Source organism: Peromyscus leucopus, chromosome 19 (genome assembly GCF_004664715.2).
Source record: "Peromyscus leucopus breed LL Stock chromosome 19, UCI_PerLeu_2.1, whole genome shotgun sequence".
Classification (NCBI taxonomy): Eukaryota; Metazoa; Chordata; class Mammalia; order Rodentia; family Cricetidae; genus Peromyscus; species Peromyscus leucopus.
Genome location: NC_051079.1, coordinates 12927554 through 12947298, shown reverse-complemented (window position 1 = coordinate 12947298; position 19745 = coordinate 12927554). Strand labels below are relative to the sequence as shown.

The following is a 19745-nucleotide window of genomic DNA, read 5'->3' as shown; positions in this document are numbered from 1 at the left end:
TTGTATATGGAAAACAGTGAATACAGAACCACCCCGGTAAGGATAAATTTGTATGACACAAAAGCCAATTGTTTTCCTATGTGCAAGCAGAAACAGGGTAAGTACCAAGAAAGGAGAACACATTGTAAGACAGGGAAGTCAATTGTTGACCCATTGGCTAGAGGCAGCAGAATTTAAAATTTAAAAGTACTATTGACACCAGCAGCAAACTGAGACTACTTGTGGATATAAACACAGATATATAAACACACATTTTTACCCAGAAAACAACAATCACAAAGGCAGGGTCATGGTGAAAGAATAGATACACATCTGTTAACTAACAGAACAGAGAAACCAGAATTACAATTTAAAAAATCAGAGCACTTTTCTCTGAGAGTTAGGTACCTGGGTAAGTCGACCTCTCTCTGAAAACGTCAAATGGAAAATTACAGAGGTGATTTGTGAGTTTGAAACTGAAAGCTGTTCTTGTAGTGTGATGCTTGCAATGCTCTTCGTGTTATCTCATTTAACTGTCTCAAGGACTAGAGGAAGTATAAAAATACTACTTTAAATTTGTTTCAGAAATGAGATTCCTGTGGCTGTAAGAAAACACAGATCCACCTTACACATTAGTGGGAATAGGAGTGTGTTACATACTCCATTTTTTTTTTTTTCTTACAAAGCCCTAATGATTCTAGCACTCAAAAACTTTAGACAAATGAGCTGTGGTGGTTTGAAAGAAAATGACCCCCAGAGGGACTGGCACTATTAGGAGGTGTGGCCTTGCTGGAGGGAGTGTGTCACTGTGGGGGTGGGCTTTGGGGTTTCGCATATGCTCAAGCCACACCCAGTGAGACAGACCACTTCATATTGCCTTCGAGTCAAGATGCAGGACTCTCAGCTCCTTCTCCAGCACCATGTCTGCCTGCATGCCACCATGTTGCACCATGATGATAATGGACTAAACCTCTGAAAATGTAAGCCAGCCCAGTTAAATCTTTTTCTTTTATAAGAGTTGCCGTGGTCATGGTGTCTCTTCACAGCAATAGAAACCCTAACTAAGACATCAGCTGTTTCTCAAAATGTTCATGCCTAGCATTCTACTTAAGTCACACCAGATGAAGCCAGTTTTACTCTGTATCAGTAACAGGATTAATTGCAAACTTGACAGAATCTAGAATCACCTGGGAAAAGGGTCCCAAGGTGTATGCCTGTGGTGGATTATTCTGATTATATTAATTGAGGAGTGAATTAATGCCCATTGTGGCACCTAGAAACTGTCTCACCAACTTGTTTACATCATTTAAATCAAAAGATCACAGTCTGAATTGTAAAATCAAAGTCTTTATTTGGTTTAAATCAGGTAGATGAAAGATGCTGTCTTTGGGACAGGGAACCCTGGACTGTGTGCAAAGTGGAGAATACAAGATCAGCTCTAACATTCATTCATCTCTCTTTGCTTCTTGAGTGTGTGTTCGAAGTGAGCAGCTACTTCAAGATCCATCTGCCTTGACTTCCCTGCTGTGCTGGACTTGAACTGTGAAGGGAAACAAAGCCCTTCCTCACCTAAGTCACCTTTGCCAGAGCTTTTAGTCACAGTCACAAGAAAAGAAACTAAGACAGCATCTTTCATCTATTAACCCGACTTTTAGGATTAAGACTGTGATAGTGTGTTTAAAATTATGTAAACAAGTTGGTTGGAAAAAATGTGTTTTGAGGCCTTATTCCTTGGCAGTTTATGGATAAGATCCTGGTGATCAGGAAATGAACAAAACATGAATCCTTACCACTAGGGACTTGAGTCTGGTGGAGGAAATGCATTTGTAAGTAACTAATTTCATTAAATTATACAATGTTAGAAGCATATGGCTTATAATACCACAGAGGAAAGACTGTGCATAGGTCACATGGAAGACCTTCTGACTTGATGCTCTGTATATTTTCAAATACTTAAATGTATATTGTAGCATATGATTTTCTAACATTGTGTTGAGAACAGTTGCATTTATGTTCAGGAGATATTGCCTGTAGGTTTTCTCTCTCCAGATTTGTGTTTCTGGGATTGGTATTAAGACAGTGATTGTCCCACACACTCAGTGGGAAGTGTTCTTTCTGTTTCTGTTTCTAGAAAATGCGAGGTTTTTCTCTTAGCTACCATACATCACTAGAACTTACAATGAACCACCTGGTGTTTTGACTTTTGAAAATACATTGTTAGCTTGATTCCTGTCATATATATGGGGCTTTTCAGAATTAGCTGCTTTTCTCTGGTTTTTTGAAACTATTCCTACTCTGTAGCACAGTCTAGCCAGTAACTAGTGCAGCTATGACTGGGCTCCATCCAACTCACAGCAAACCTCCTGCATCAGCCTTCTGAGTATTTTGGTAACAGGTATGATCCACTATGCCTACCTAAGCTTTGATACCTTTTGTCTTTCAAGAAACTGTTCCATCTTAACTCATCAAGTGTGTGAGCACAGAATTATATAATTTGTACTTAGCTTCTCTTCATGTCCTTGTCTTGGGCAATGATGTCTTCTGGTTCAGTTTTTAATTTGATACTTATTTTCTCTTTCCCCTTGCTTAGTTTTAGCTATATAATTTTTTGTTTGGGTCTAGCCTAATTTTCAAAGAATCTACTTTTGATATTGCTAATTTTCCTCATCTATTTTCTTATCTAAGATTTCATTACAATTTTATTATAGGTCTTTTTATATTTATTTAGGTTTATTTTATATTTCTCCCTTTGTTTCTAAGGTAGAAGTTTACTTTCAGATTTTTTAAAATCTGCCATTTATTGGTGTATATATATACACACACATATATACATTAAGCATTTCCCTTGTTTTGTCTTAAAAGTTTTGAGATGTATTTCAGTCAATTGAAAAAGTGAATTTATTTTCTCAAGACTACTTTGAACAAGTATTATTTTAAAATATTTTGCTTTGTCCTCAAATTTGTGGACTTTCCTAGCTATCTGTGAGTGTGTGTGTGTGTGTGTGTGTGTGTGTGTGTGTGTGTGTGTGTGTGTGTGCACCCACACTGAAACCTGAAATCAGCTTTGGGTGTCTTCCTCCAGTCATTATCCATCTTTAAAACACCGTGTATGATGTTCACCTGCATGCACATCTGTGTACCACTTGCCTGGAGGCCAGAAGAGGACATCAAATCCCTTTGAACTAGAGTTACAGATGGTTGTGAGCCACCATGTGGGTGCTGAGAATTGAACATGGGTCTTCTAGAAGAGCAGCCAGTGCTCTTTCCAGCTCTCAACTTCTTTTTATTATTTGTTTATTTCTTTGTTTGTTTTTGCCTGTTACTAAAACTGAAACTGAAATTTGGATTTAGCCAGTGAGATTCAGAGATCTGCCTTTCTTCAGGGCTAGGGTTAGGGACGTGCATGTCTGGCTCTCACATGGGTTTGGGAGATCTGAATTCATGTCCTCACACTTGTGCGTGTGCGTGTGCGTGTGCGTGTGCGTGTGTGTGTGTGTGTGTGTGTGTGTGTGTGTCTGTCGCATTTTGCCAGCTGAGCCATCTCCCCAGTTCCTCTATTACTGATTTTTAACTTAATTTAATGTGGTTTGGCAATGCATCTAACTACTTTTTAAGTTTTGTTCTCCACTCTAGAATTTGGTGTGCCTTGGACAATGTTCCATGTGAAAATGAAATGAATGTGTATCTGACTATGGTTGGAGCAGGCACTCTATAAATATCACTTGGGTTGAGTTGGTTTACACTGTTGCTCAGGGCATTTGATATTTTTGCTACTTTATCTCTCAGTTACTGACAGGGATATTGAACTTTCCACTCTCACAGTGGCTTAGCTTAGTTTATTAATTTGTGCATTTCTAATAAGTTTTACTGATACTTTTTAATGCTCTCATTAGGTCCTTTGTATGAAGGATATGTGCGTAAAGAACTGTTCTTTCTAGCATTAAGGGTAAGCCACAGTAATCCTGAAAATACTTTGTTTTTTACGTATTTGTTAAAAAATAATGTAATTGTCCAACTTTATTCTGGTACTTTTGACATAGCTTTTATTTTCTTGAATCTTTATTTAAACCTATGTGAATTATTATTTTAGATGAGTTTCATGTAGGCTATTCACAATTGGCTCTTAATCTTCTCTCCCCTGAGACTACCTTTGTCTTTGGTTTCATGTATTTGGACAATTCACACTTAAAGAGATTAATCAATGCCATTGGCTCAGTATTTTCCATAGCTATTTTTTTGTGTGCCATTGATATTATTATTTTTTTCTGGCTCTCTCCCATCCTCTTCCTGTCTTCCCTTCTAATTCAGATTACTCATTTTATGTGATTCCATTTTTACCACCTCTTTAGCACATCATTGTACCTTTAAGATTTTGTGAATAATAACCCTGGGGTTTCTTGTTTATTTAAAGTAAAACTTTAAATTGAAGGTTGACAGATATGGGAAAAGCATGCTGGTAATAATGATAGAGCTTAATGGGTTTTCACAGAGTGAACCCCATGTGTCATTGCAACCTCAGTTAGGAAGCACAACTTCCCTTTACCAGTCATACGACAGTGACCACTGTCCTGACTGTACTCCAGTGTTGACATTGAAAAACCTCCTTACAACTTAGTCTTATTTGTTACTTGTTCCGGCATGTAAATGATAGTTGGTTGTTTTAGAGAGTTTGGACATCTCTGGTGATATATTTACAGACAGTTGATCTTAATATGACGAAAAATAGATGACTTAAAATGTGGGTGCTTCCCTCTGCACAAAATATCAACTCCCCCCCCTCCGCCCCCGCAAGAGGTAGGTGGTAAGGCCAATTTCATGGCTGTTTTAGCTTCAAGGTCTTAGGTCAATATGGGGTTTTCAGTCCCAACTCCAGCACTTAGATGTTGCTCTAGCCCCAAGTCTCTTAACTGAAAAATTAATATTGAGCCATGGATGCACAATGCTGCTCCAAGAAAACATAATTATTCAACTGAAAATCTTAGTACCCAACATGGGATACATCCCTAAGAGTTATCTGTCAGGGAGGCACCAGAGGCACCCATATTAATATATCTTACTGCCATTGCACTTAGTTGCTTGCTTTAACTAGATGAGAATGTAGGACATAGAAAAATCAACCTAGACTGAGCAGGAAACTCATTCCTTGCTGGATAGTTTATATAGTATCCTAAAGCACTAGGTAGGTTGCTAGAGAGGAAAATAAATACACCAGTAGTCTTATGCAGCACTGGGCCCTGGGCACTACAATCTAGACCTGCCCAGTGAAGTGTGCTCACTGGGGCAATAGTGGCATGAGAATTACAGGGAGAAGCAACTCCTTTCTGTTTGGATATGCATCCTGCCTCCCCAGGAGGGCTTTCATGCCTGGTACTGCTACTTAATCAACACACAATGGCTGGGGAGATTATAGACCATAGCAGGGAACCTATTGCTTTTGTTTTGCTAAATGGTCATGTAGCCAAAGTGCATTCTAAATATTTAAGTTTAGGCTCTATAGATTTGGACTGCTCTGAACTTCGGTCAGAGATGCTCCATTTTGAAGTGGGTAGTAGTCAATGCCGAGACTCATAACTGGTCAAAGTGCCGAGAATAAATAATTCTGAGTACTGAGCTGACCCTAGGTTGTTTGTTTCAGCTCCCCCCCCCCCCCCCCCCCCGCCCAAACCAAGGCTCAGGGAACTTTGGGGAGGAAGGCACAGAAACATGTAAGAGTCAGCTGATAGGAAAGAGAACTGTGAAATGTTCACTTCTAGACACAGCATGGCTGTTTTCTGCTTCACCTCATAGCAGCTGTAGTTACTTGCACAAGACCAGCCAGTCAACATTCCAGCAAAGATGGGGGAGGAGCCCTTAGGCAACACCCCTAGGTGTTGATGGAGGAGATGTTGGCAATTGATTGCTGTGCAGGAGGGGAGTCACTTTCCTTTATGGATATGGCAGCTTGTAAGTGCTCACACCCCAGTGGATGGTCACACACCATGTACATATGGGAAGCACTAATTAGTCTTGGGGCTATTAATAACAAAAACTAAAAAAAAAAAAAAAAAGGAAAGACGACATGAGGCAGGAAGGGAGATGGGCTGGGGGCTTCAGGGGAATTGGTGCTGGTGGATGGATATCAATGATATGCATTATAAAAATGTATGAAACTTTCTAAGAATAAAACATATTATTTAAAAAAGATGATATTGACACTGCTCACAGAATCACTTGGACCTTTTAGGTGTGTTGAATAGTTTCCAAGTGACTTTGTGGTTTTTATTTTTGGGGTGTGTGTGTGTGTGTGTGTGTGTGTGTGTGTGTGTGTGAGAGAGAGAGAGAGAGAGAGAGAGAGAGAGAGAGAGAGAGAGAGAGAGAGAGAGAGAGAGAGAATGTATGAATGCATGTGTGTGTTTCTTGGCCCATATCTTCTGATCCCTGTTACACAATTAAAACTGAGCACTGAGCAGCTTCACTTTATTTGCCAGCAGAAGGGCTCTTACAGCCTTCAGGCAGCTATGGCACAACGAGGAGACTTCATATTGATTTTATTCTTAAAATATATAAATCAATATTTTTGCTAGTACCTTGACTGGCTTCAGCAAGAACATGCACCTACGTCATCACTACAGGTTTCTTAACTAACTGAATGATATTTATAAATGACAGTCTTTCTGTTTTTTTAAAAAAAATGATGGCCACATGAACATTTTGAAACATTTTATAAGGATAAGGCATGAAATCATTTCAGTTTACTTGAGAGTAAATTAAACACTCTGATGAAATGACATTCTCAGAACTCTTTGGTTCAAGAAAATATTTTTTTTAATGTATTTATTTTTATTTTATGTGTAAGAGTGTTTTCTTGAATGTATATATCCATACCACGTGTGTGTCTGGTACCTGAGGAGATCAGAGAAGGAAACTGGATGACCTAGAACTGGAATTACAGACAATTGTGATTCCCTTCCCCCATCACACTTCCTACACTTCTCTCTCTCTCCCTCTCTCTCTCTCTCTCTCTCTCTCTCTCTTCTCTCTCTCTCTCTCTCTCTCTCTGTGTGTGTGTGTGTGTGTGTGCTAGGAACTGAATTCAGGTCCTCTGCAAGAGCAGTAAGTGCTCTTAACTGCCTAGTCATTGCCCCTACTCCATTCAAGGAATTCTTGATTTCTCAAAGATCACTGCTAATAGCTAATATACAAATCATGTGTATTTGTTTTCCCAAAGGAACACACTCACATGTGAATATTCTCTGAAACAAAACTTTCTTCATAACCCATGTTCCACTGTGGATGAGAATAGGTAGTTCTATCTTTTCATTCTCTTGGGGGTTCAGTTCCATGGCCATACTGAACTAAAATTATTAATTGAAACTACTTTCATAACTCTGATGAGTTCATAGCTTTGTTGTTCTGACTGGGGTTGTTACTACATTATCCAGAATGACATCCTTTGTATATGTTGAGCAATGGTATGTAAGTTGGCCTTGGTGATCAGTTCAATAGAAAGTTAGTGTTTCCTCAAGTGAGAAGAGACTGAGGCATTCCTGTGATGGTTCTGTTTTTTTTTTTTTTTTTTTTTTTTTTCAGGCTAGCAAAAGGAGGAAGTGAATTGTAAGATTAATTGCTAAATGGTCTTATTAATAAAAAACTGGAGCCAGATATTGGGGGAAAGCTGAAAGATCAGAGAAGCAGAAAGAAGCCAGCCACATTCTTACCACTAGGAAATCCTCAGCCCAAGAGAGAGCTACTTCTTGTATACTCAGACCTATATACCCTTCTGTGCCCTGCCATCTTACTTCCTCTCTCCACCCAGCTCTATCACTTCCTGTCTGTCTGTATAAATTTCCAGACCTCTAAGGTTAACTAGTGCTGAGATTAAAGGTGTGTGCCACCATGACTGGTTCTGTTCCAGTGTGGCTTTGAAATCACAGAGATCAGGATGAATCTCTGCCTCCCGAATGCTAGGATTAAAGGTGTGTGCTACCACTGCCTGACCTCTATGTTTAATATAGTGACTGGCTTTTTCCTTTGATCCCCAGATAAGCTTTATTGGGGTGCACAAATAAAACATTACCACAGTGAATGACTTAAAAAGAAATTACCTAAGAAATATATTTGCACAAAAGATTTTTTAAAATTTATCTGTCATTTTCAAAATTTAATATAAATGCGACCTTAAAATTTTGGGGTCTAAATACTTATGTTTTGTTTGTTTGTTTGTTTGTTTGTTTGATCCAAGGTGCATAAACGAGTGATTCCCATAGTTCCCTTCATGCCTATGCCAGTATTGTTGCTGATCTTTTAGAGATTTCAGATGTCTGATCTCAGATTTCTCCCTTGTAAAAACTATTTCTAGAGTCTAGGGTTTTAGCCAAGAAATCTCTGTGCCATTCTTGTCATTTTTATTCTGCAAGTTTTAGGACAAATGTCCTAAGATGATTAATCATCATTATAAATAACACGCTAGGGCCGGAGGATGGCCCTAAGTTATGACTTAGTTCATTCAGTGACAATCAGGTTAGGAATGAAAAACATGAACAAACACAATGGCAAAGATGAGCAAAGGTATGTTACTCCAAACCCCAAAGATTTTTTTTTTTTTTTTTGGCCATGACAAAATATTCTTAGAATAATCTAAAAATTCAACAATAATACATTCATTGAGTTGAAGATGAATATGAGGATTACTGTTAAAAGATATATATGAATAGCCATATGGCTAGTGGAAAATAAAGCAATATTTGGGGCCAGAAGAATGTATTTTTTCTCTGTTACAGGGACATGTGTACCAGACTGTTAACTTTGGACATTATAGTTATAGCAGCAAGATGAAATGTCATGGGGATAAATGTTGAATGAATCCATATTTGGTTGTAGGGACTGGCTGTACCAGGAGCTTGCTTACAGAGATATGTGAAAGTTGGAATCATAGACAAATTCAGCAGATCAACTAGATGACCAAATCTACATGTTTTCTGGTTTGTGCACTTAAGTAGTTAAATAGAAGTGAAATACTGACCAATGCATAAAATTTAATTATGGTCTCACTAAACGTAAGTATGAAAAGCTTGGAGGCCAAACAGTAAATATAAAATCTTTTTTTTTTCCTGTTTTTTGAGAGGGGATAGAATACAGATATTGATAACATGGCCTATACTTAACAGTGTGTTTTTCTGAGTCTTATTAATGACAGTCTTGAGTGTCAGAATATTACCCAAGACTGCTCTGTAACCCAGACTATCTTTACACCCATGGCCATCCTCCTCCTTCTAGGAATACAGGTATGAGCCCGAGTGTCTGGCTTATCATTTTTTTTCTCACTGAAGATCTCTAACATGTCAAAGAAGAGATCTTTTCACAATTTCTTGAGAAAGCAGTCAACAAAGAAGCAATGGGATCGGATTTTAGACTATTTCATATAAACTATCACATTGGCTTCTGTTTTAACTGGGTTTGTTGTGTCTGACTTTGAAAGCCAACGAGTTCCACAGAGATCAGCCATCTGAGTTGGATGGTCTTCATGCCCTTGTCTTTGGAAAGACCATAAATAGACTCCTAAACACTTGAATGGGCAATGCTGCTCAGAAGCTCCCTGTTTCAAAGCAGCATGTTTACCCACCATAATTTCGAGTCTAGTGTAGGGACTCAGATCCTCTTACTGACACAGCCCAGCAGAGTCTCTACCCAACTCCTTTAAGATTCCAATTTTAGCCTATCTGCGGTCCTAAGCTAATCTTGGAAAAGCCTAACAGAAAACCATCTAAATCTTTCCTTTTTAAGTTTTAAAGGATCTTAAGACCATGTAAATTTTGGAACTCATTAACAATCTAGATCTAGTGAAAGATCCATCCAAATTGCCTCACTGTTTTTCTCAGGCATTTCCCACTACCAGTATTGTACCCATAGAAGCCAACTTCTGCTACTCAGTGCTGTCTATTTCAGTCATGGTGGATTGGTATATCCAAAATCAATATCACACGATGGAGGCTTTCCCTTCTGTGGGGGGATGTGGGTAGAGGTGATGTCATTCATTCCTATGGCTTTAAATTTCCCCTATTTATATCCCCAGCCCAGACTTTTCACTGTAGTTCAAGCTTCTAAATTCAAATGCCTGCATGAAGAACTCTCCTGGTATTTCAAATTTAACTCCTCTGAAATTAAATTCTTTCTTCCTGCCTCTCCACCCCAACCTGCTTCTGCTCCTCCCTCAGCCTCCAACTCCCAATCTGTTCCTGCTTCAAACTCTTCTCTGTAAGCCAATGCCTTCAGTAGCCTCACTACCCAAGCCTGGAACCAGACAGCCTTCCACAATTCAACCTCTCTCTGTGTTTGCACATAAAACTCACCATTGTATTAGTTCACTGGCTTTCCTATATCAGAATACCACATTAGGGATCTTCTAAACAATGGATTTGTTTTTCTTACAGTTCTGGGGATTATGTTGAAGATCACGATGCTGACAGATTCGGTATCTAACTTTATGTTCAATCTTCACATGAAGGATGTCTCGGGACACCAAGTTCTGTCTCTGTGGTCCTTATTTTTGTCAACTTGACACACACTAGAGTCACTTGGGAAGAATGGAGCTTAATTAAACAATTCTCCCCTTCATATTGGCCTGTGGGTATGTCTGTAGAAGGTTTTCTTGACTAATGATTGATGTGGGAGAGTCCAGACCACCGTAGAGCATTCCACTCCTGGCCATTGGCCCTGGATTGTATAAGAAAGAAATTTTGGCAAACCACTAAGTAGGTTTCCTCCATGGCTTCTTCTTTGAACTCCTGCCTTGCATTTTTGCCTACATTTTCTTCAGTGATGGACTATGTTTGGGACATGTAAAACTAATAAAATCTTTATTTCCCACATTGCTTTTGGTCAATATTTTTTGTCACAGCAAAGAAAAAACAAACTAGGAGAGTTGCCATGACTGAATTTTTCTCAAAGCCAGTATCTTCAGATGTTATTACCTTGAAAATTGAAATTTTTTTCATGTGAATTGGAGGGAGGGCCCAAATATTCATTATATTGCTATTATAAGACCTTTTCTACATGGAAAATATATTCAACCCATTACTTACTTCCTCCTACCTCCTTGTTAACATGAGAATCCATCACCATGATATTTCATGTAAGCTGATTCAACATCTAGAAGTTTCCTCTTTGGCTCTGTTTTTATTCACATACCCTTTCAACCCTCCTTTGGGGAGCCAGTGAGACTCACAAAACTCCACATCGTGTAGCTGTCATGCTTTAAACATCTTTTTGGTTTCCCATTGGACCAATAAAAAAAAATAACGCCTCCCAATCATAACAAGCACTGTCCTGCAAGAGCTGGCTGCTGAAGATGACTTCAGTATCACATTCTGCTTCTCTCTTTCCTGCTCAATGAATTCCTGAGCCAAGGGCCTTCTGGAATATGTTAATCACTCTTTTATTTTGAGATCTATGTGCTTTGTGGTCCCTCTTCCAGTTTCTTCTTGTAGTTGGTTGCTGTGCATCATTGTATCTCTCCATGAGGTGCTATCCACTCAGAAAGATACTCAATATACTGCCAAGTCCTCCTGCTCACCATTGCCATCTCCTGTACCACCATTGTTTTTCTCCCTGGTGCTAGCCTCAAGGCCCAATTACTTCCTACTTTACTACCTGTTTTCCTTAGAGGTATTTAAGTTCTGTGAGATGAAGACCATGCATACATATCCATCTTCTTCTTTTTTTTTTAACCCTGAAGCAACTGAACTGCTTGTTGATGATTACTTGTTGAGTGCAAGTTTAATTCAAATGCATTCAACAAAGCATTTTTATTTTGAGCCCTGATCCTATATCACCGTCCTTGCCATAATTTGTTGATGATCCAAGTGATTTATGAATATTTCTGGTTGATATATTAAATGCAAGATTTTCTATGATATATAAATTGACCACAGGGTTAAAAGAAACTTAACTTCTGTGATTTTTGCATATTATGGCTAAAATTGTGGACATTATAAATTTAAATTTATTTTCCATGCAGCCATCTCTATCTTCTTCATTATCTACTTTCCCTCTCAGCCTACTAGGACCAAGGTTAGGCTCAGCTTGAGGGCTGGTGTTGTATATCAAGTATAGAATCACTGTTGGGTGAGGTAAGACGTATAAAGAAGCAATTCTGAAGGGCATCACCTATTAAATTCGAGGCAGCTGGCTCATGTGAATCATATAGATGAAGAAGAGGCTCAGTATAACTCTCAGAGCAGAGCTGGGAAGACCTAATCCTGGAGAACTTAAATGGAGGAAGATGCGTTTGCAGTGAATGACTGAGGAAGGGTTTAAATTGTTGTTAGATATTACATCTGAGGTGGGTATGATTGCCCAAAGGTTTTTGCCTCAGTTTCCCTGTCAATAATGTAAACAAATCCAGAGCACATCACATCCCTGGTTCCACGGCCAACAGTAGGATTAGAAACTTTTGGAAGACTGGTGTTTAATTCCTTTGTTCCAGTTTGAATAGTCTTTCCATGGTTATTTACTTCTTTCCCTGAAGAAGTACAGATGAGTGTAGCCTATTTTCATACTTGGGGGCTTTTTTTCTTCTGCATCTAATCTACTTAATGCAAATGAAGGTTAATGACATATCTGTGCACTGTCAGTTACTTACACTGAGGTGCTCCAATGTCCATACTCTATGAACATTGTATGTCCACACACTTACAAATACAATGCACATACGTATGTGGTACATCCCTGACATCTACTAAATGAGGATAAAATTCATCCTAACACTACTCAGCAAAAGCCATTAGAAATAGATTGGGATAGGACATGAATGCTTCTTTACCTTCCCACTTCACCACCCCCCCCTCCTTAGAGCCTTCCTCTGTGTGCAGCTCTGATTATCTGGAACTCACTAAATACCCCAGGCTGGGCTCACACCGATACCAATCTTCATTCCTCTGCCTCCTGAGCTCCTCAGCACCTAGCACCATTCCTACTTCAGTATCCATTTTTTAATCACTTGTTATGTGTTTTGTTTTTTGAGACAGGGTTTCTCTGTGTAGCTTTGTGCCTTTCCTGGAACTCGCTTTGTAGACCAGGCTGGCCTCGAACTCACAGAGATCTACCATCAGGTCAGAGTTATTTTAGGAAACAAGAGAATATGAGTTTTCAAGGGCCATACAATCAAATTTCTCCCTGAACATGGGAAACATAGTCATGTAAGTGTGTAGACACAGCACCAGGTACAGTGGGTCTTTTATAACCCAACAGAATAGTCTCAAATTCTAAGTTGCTGTCACACTCTGCTGGGTCAAAACACACAAATTTCATTGGTACAACACAAAGTAAAATAACTAGGAAAAAGGATAAATATCAGTGTACAGTATAAATTATATCTTTTATTCATAATTTTTGAAACAGGGGTGTATACATGGACTGTATACCAAAGTAAGGTATATAGTCTTAGTATTAAAAAAAAAAAACTTTAGAGTCATTATTAAGGGGATTTGGGTTGGGAAACAGTGTTTTAATTTGAATGTTCCAGTAAGGGTGCTTCCTGGTTCTGAAAGTACATACAGACCTCTCAAATATCAGAAAGACCTATCAGAATAAACACCTATCAAAAAGAATGCATAATTATGGACCAACTTTTTCTATGACAAAGTCAACTCCATAGAACTAGCTTACTGTGGAGCAGATGAGTACCCCAGAACCAAATACCGGTCCAGAAACTTCTAGGAAACAAATGGACTACATACAACAAACTTACATCTCTCTACTTGGAATCATGCCCTATCTAGGATGCCAGAAGCAAAACTTTCAGAACTGTTCTTGAGAAACACAACACACCAAGAAGGGTAATTCATAATATCCCTCCATTTGTTCATTCCGTATATTGGTGTATTTAAGATATTCGGGTATTTTAAAACAGCGCGAGAGATCTAAAGACAAACAGCAAAATCAATAAATTGAAAGTGGCACCCCCTCACTCTGAGGTTGGTAGATTTGTGACTGCTGTTTGACTGCAGGGTCTCTGAGTTCCACTGAACCCCTATTTACCGGGCAAAAATTCAAGGACTCAGGACAACCCGTTTATTGTACCATCCTTTGATGCAAAAGGGAGAACTAAAGAGAATAAAAAGCAGTAAGGGTGGCCTCCAGAGAAGCAGAGCCGTGGTAGCAATCTTGCAAATTAATGAGAATTCACCCAGGACTCGAGAGCGACGGAGAGGGAGAGAAAGGAGGAGACAGAGGGGCGGGGGCAAACCTCTTCCTCTGCAGCTGGCCCAGTCCCTCATTTGTTGCTCCAATAAGCAGTAATTAGGTCCTGAGCTAATGGTGTCAGCTGATCTGCTGTTTTTAGGCTAGACCCAGAGGAAATCTCCATGGAAACCCTGCTGGACTCGTCCCCCCACCTGGATGCCTCCAGCTCCTTTCCGCCACCTGGCTGCCGCCAGGCCGCTGCTACCTCCTCCTGCCTCTAACCTGCAGCCTGCAGCATGCGCACTGCCCCCGGGATCCCTAAATGGGACAATTCTGCCCGTGACGTCAGCGCCCAGCCGTCTCCACAGAAACTTTTGTCCCATTGGCCAATCAGAGAGCTTGGAAGGGGCCTAGGGGTGGGGGTGGGAGGAGAGGGGAGTGGGAGGGGTGGGGTGAGGGGAGAGGCGAGAGGTTTAGTGTGTGGAGCTGCTCGCGCAGCGCCCCGGCTGTCAGTCCCGGCTGAGGCCGCCTCGAGACCTTCCAGGAGACGCGCACCCCCGCACCCCCGCGCCCCGCACACCCTCGCTCGACCACACACACGCACACGCTCAGCCTGGCCGCGCGGGAGCCACTGAGCAGCCGGAGAGCACCGGGACCGGCTGCGGGCGGAGGACTGAGCCGCGTTCCCACTGGGGCTTTCGCCGGGGCGACCGCAGCGAGCCGCCGGGGTGGGCTCGGACACCTCAAGGAGCGCGGCGGGGGTCGGGCCACCGGGCTGGCTGAGCCGAGCCCTGCGACCCGCGGGGGCCTCGGCAGGGAGTGCAATAAAGAGCAGCGGCCGCAGCGAGCAGGACTGGAACTCCCCTGGTTCCAGCGCCGCCGTGACACACGGGTGGAAATCCTGATGGAGGGATCGCTGACTTCCTTTGCTTGGGAAAATCGTCAGGAGCAACTCCGATTTGGCTCCTGGGAGCAGCGGAGGGGGGTCCATGACGTGGCAGTGGGAAAATAGACAACCGAAACCTCCCGCGTGAACTGCAAACTATAACCCAGGGAGGGGGAAGGACTGCTCGCTTCATTTTAATTTCACGCAAGAGGTTCTGGGCGGTAAACTTATTTCCATGTCTGTACCCACTTCAGCAGAACCCAGAGGGTCCTGTCTTGGGGACACCACCATCATCCCGAAGAGCCCCAGCCAGCGGCCTGCTTTCCTGCTCCCACATTCCCGGGACCGGACTCCTGTTTGGGGTACTCCATCTAGCCTATAGAACTGTGGTCAGGTGTCTGTGAATACTGGGCCAATTTCTGAAACCTAACTCTGACAACCTACCTGCGATCTGGAATTTAGCCCAATGCATCTGAAGAAATGGCATGTTGAGTCTTTTTTTTTTTGGGATACCTTGGTTTTCTTTTAAATTCCTGTAAAACGGGAATCTGATAGGCTGACCAACATGACAGGTAAGAACTTTCTGTCTCTCTAGTCCTGTCACAGAGAAGGCCAAGGCTGAGCTGGACCCAGCAAGAAGAATCCAGGGACCCGTGTGCCCTTCGAGCTCGCCTACTGAGGGCTGCTTTCGCTAGAGGCGCAGGGCTGGCTCCTGGACCATCCACTGGGGAAGCTTCTGGGGCGCGCGCCAGGAGACTGCCTTGTGCTCCACCTGCCCTGCCCTGGACACAGCCCCGGGGCGAGGCATCGAGAGACAACCTCAAGTTAATATTGGGATTTTTAATAAACCGAGAAATGGGATTTTAATTATTCAGAAACCCAGCTCCTCTGGGCCAGCTGCTGTTGGGATGGTGCTGGTCACACAGCATTAAACGGACCGACCGTTAAGAGCACGAGAAAAGCGTCCGAGACAGCCTTTGCAATTACCAACGAACCAGACTTGGTAGCACAGGGCATTGATTGCTGGTGCCCATCCGGACCCTCCTCCTCTCTCCCTGGTCCTCCCCCCCACCCCAACGGAGGCAGGCTCCCGAGGCTCGGCCAGGACCTCGCGTCCTTGCATCGTGGCCCGGGCTGCATATTTCATGAGCCCTGGGTGAACAGGTGCGAAGTGCGCTGGGAGCATCCGGCCCACGGCAGCGCGGGGGGGAACATGGAGAGCGAGCGCGACATGTACCGCCAGTTCCAGGACTGGTGCCTTAGGACTTACGGGGACTCAGGCAAGACCAAGACGGTGACCCGTAAGAAATACGAGCGGATCGTCCAGCTCCTCAACGGCTCCGAGTCAAGCTCTACCGACAATGCCAAATTTAAATTCTGGGTCAAATCGAAGGGTTTCCAGCTGGGCCAGCCGGATGAGGTCCGCGGGGGAGGCGGCGGCGCCAAGCAAGTGCTCTTCGTGCGGGTCAAGACCACGGTGAGCCGCCTTCTCTGTTATTTGTCTGCCGGAGCAGCCCGGAAGGGAGGGCGGAGAGAGGGGAAGGCAGGGAGATGCTGGAGCCACTGTTGGCTCCTTGCCGCCCACCCCCCCCTCAGCCCCCTCCTCAAGTCTTCCCAGACGCAGTGGCCGGGAGTGATTTCCCTTCTAGAAAGTCTTTGTGGTCCTTTATTTTAAAGCAACAGCGAACCTGCAGAGCAGGCGGCCCTGTCTGCCTCGGGGCTGCGCTGCAGGACGGTGGCTGGAGCTTGCCTTCACCGCGTCTGGCGGCGCCTGGTGTTCCCCTGGCCAGGCCATTGTCCCACGTCCTTCACTGGGCGCCTGGCGCGTGTCCTACCTCCGCCGGGGCGCATAAAGGCCAGGCTGGAAGCCCAGCCGCACGCTCCGATAGCACGGTGCTGATGGATAGATAGGCTACTGTGTCTCTTCATTGGCACAAAGCCTGAATGTGGCGGTCGAGGTGGTTTTGGGGCTTTCCCCAAGACACTATCGAGTTTTGTTGTGAGACAGCCAGCGGGGAGACACAGGACAGTCCGCGCGACTTGGTCGCCCCCTGAGGTCCTAGCCACGATTGTTGTTTGGTTGGCAGATAAGGTCCTGGACATTCCTCCTCCCCGCCCCCATCCCCTTCTTCACTTGCACCACTGAAGCTTCCTCAGCTAGGCGATGCACAACAAAGAGAGACGGGTTTGGGCGCGATCAAACGGTGTATCTGTTCCTCTTTCTGGGTTGATGCTAGTCTCCTACCCACAAAGCTGTAGTGAACGAGGAACCGGCTGTGAGACCGGTGTATCTCATTCTAAAACGCAGATGCCTGTGGGGCTGGGAGGCTTCAGCAGCATCCGCTTCCTTTGCAAGACGATGGGAACAGGGGGCTACAAGTAAGATCTCAGGTCAGATGTATAACACCTAGCTGCCTCCTGATGGATACTCACCTAGACTGGGGATGGAGGAGCTAGCTGGCACCCTTTGTATTTTTGTCTCGCTTTGGGATTCGTTGAGCTTTGCTCCTTCCCCCCACCCCCACCCCACCCCCCTTTTAACTGGCGACTATTTCCCAGTGCACAGCTCCCTGAGGATGTTAGAAAGAAGGCTTCCGAAGGAGAAGGTTTTGCTTTCTCTAAGGTGCATGAAAGGCTCTGCCACGCTCCGTCTGGAGGACTCTTTCAGGTTTGGAAAGGAGCTTTGGGTTTCCCAAGATTAATTGGGAATGGTTGCTTGAAGGACGGAGGTTTCTTTTGGAATTTGTATGGAAAATCTGAAAACAAAGGTGAACTGGAAACACAAAAGTTTGTCCTCTTCTTCTTCTTGAGGTTTAGTTGTTGAAGGGTTTGCAGGAGGTAGATGTAAATGTTGCCTTTGCTTTCTTCTGTAGCACAGAGCCCTGCTTAAGACAATGGTGAGGTATTAGCTTGCCTTGCTGGATGAAAATGACTAGCTGGGCATCATTTAGAGTAAGGTTTCTTTACATCTGCATGAGCCAGAAGTGTGTTACAGAGAGGAATTGCTGTGTTTCACGTGGATGGGGACTAGTATTAAGAATGGACAGGAAAAATAATTTATTGTTAAGCAACGTGAATTATAATTGTAGCTGAGTGAGTAAAATGTTATGTCTTTTAAAAGTACGACTTAAATGGTAATCTATAAATATTACATATTATATTATATATTATTGCTAGCCAGAAAGTTTTCCAGTTTTTCACTCTTTTTGTGTTAAATTTAGATTCTCTGTTTGGGTCCAGTGAGTTCATGCTTGCATAGATCTGATTGCAGCCTTTATATGTGTTGGAATATGTGTCCCTTTAAACACTAATTAAACTTCCAAATAACACAAATTTTATAAAGGTTGTACAGGCACCAAGATAATCGTGGGTGTGAGTTATTCAAACCAGCATTCACATGCTGTGACACCCATATTTTCATGTCAAAAAAATAAACGTGGAGTTGTTAGAGAATTACTGCTAAGACGTCTAATAGAGGGTGACAGGTGCAGGGGGATAATAATGCAGCACGTGTTTCTCTTTTCAGTAAAGATTCCATATATTAATGGGAGACAATGTGATCTGCCAGGTGATATTGTTAAATGATTTCCGTGTAGTATTTAAAGCACTCTGTGTTCCATTCAAGCCTAGTTTGAAATGTTGAATAGGATTTTAATTCATGAGCTCTTCTACTGTTCTTTATGAAAAATTTTCTGCTGCTCCTGACACAGAATTATAGGCTCCACCTTCTCCGAGAGGCAGCCAATCACAGTTTCAGTCAGTTAAAAATAAATAAAATATCCCTTTTATCCTTTTCCCCAATGTCTGAATGTATTCCCCCGCTCCCCCCCAAAATCAAAACATTCATTTGTCTTCATATTGGCATGGATACAATAGCCAAAAAGACAGAAATAGGTTTTCTTCTCATTCAAAGCATGTATATTGCATACATTGCTTGGAATGAGGAACTGCTTGTGAATGGTATTTTCAAGTAGATGGAGAGTCATTCTGAGCTGTTGAGGGTCTGATGGACATTGGCTAGTTTTCTTTTAGTGAGATATGCTTTGCTCCTGATGTTGCATTAATCCACTGCTGCTGATAATTAGACATCATTACTGCAGCAAAAAGAAAAAGAGAAAGAAGAGAGAACAGGCCTGGCTAGCTAATTAACTACTTTCATTTAATGAAAGGGAGACAGATAGCAACTGGGAGGCTACAAGAGCAGACTAGACACACTACAGAGTCTTAATTGCAACAAGACTGTCTGTCAATCTCATAGTTAGAGGAGCTGAGGTCTACTTCTTACTTTCTCCAAAGAATAGACACAGCTTTGCAGGGACTTTCTCCTGACCCTCAAATTTAAAACTGATTGAAAATAAAAATTGTCAACAACTAGAAGGAATAAGTATGCCCTGCAATATTTGTCCTGACTAGGTCTGAAGCTGAGAGGACTTTTCTGTCACTGATGTTTAGATAACTCAGTGGCTGAAATGACACTGTTTGGTCACCAAGCAACACCATCCTGCAACTCAGCCATTTTAGTTCTGGACGGGGACCTGGATGTGTGCTCATATGCAGTTCGCTTAACATCCCATCTGCTTATTTTTTGTTTGATTTCATGCAAACGCTCTTAGTGCATTTTTAAAATTAAAAGTGTAAGAAATTCTGAGGAATGAAAGAATAGATACCTTAAAACTCTGTAAAAAAAAAAGACTCAATAAATATCTGACAGTGATTGTAA

At 42.4% G+C, this 19745-nt stretch overlaps 1 protein-coding gene across 4 annotated transcripts in view; it reads left to right on the top strand.

The window, feature by feature from the left end:
• Positions 1 to 14637: 14637 nt before the first annotated feature.
• Positions 14638 to 19745, top strand: part of Nol4 (nucleolar protein 4) — a 321213-nt gene continuing 316105 nt past the window's right edge. For 2 of the 4 annotated variants that reach the window (XM_028887719.1, XM_028887721.1), the window contains exon 1: positions 16239 to 16502. In XM_028887719.1, coding sequence (XP_028743552.1) covers positions 16239 to 16502 — 264 coding nt within the window. Of the gene's footprint in view, positions 16503 to 17551; positions 17694 to 19745 lie in introns of those variants that run through there. The other 2 variants (XM_037196983.1, XM_028887727.2) reach the window with 2 other exon arrangements.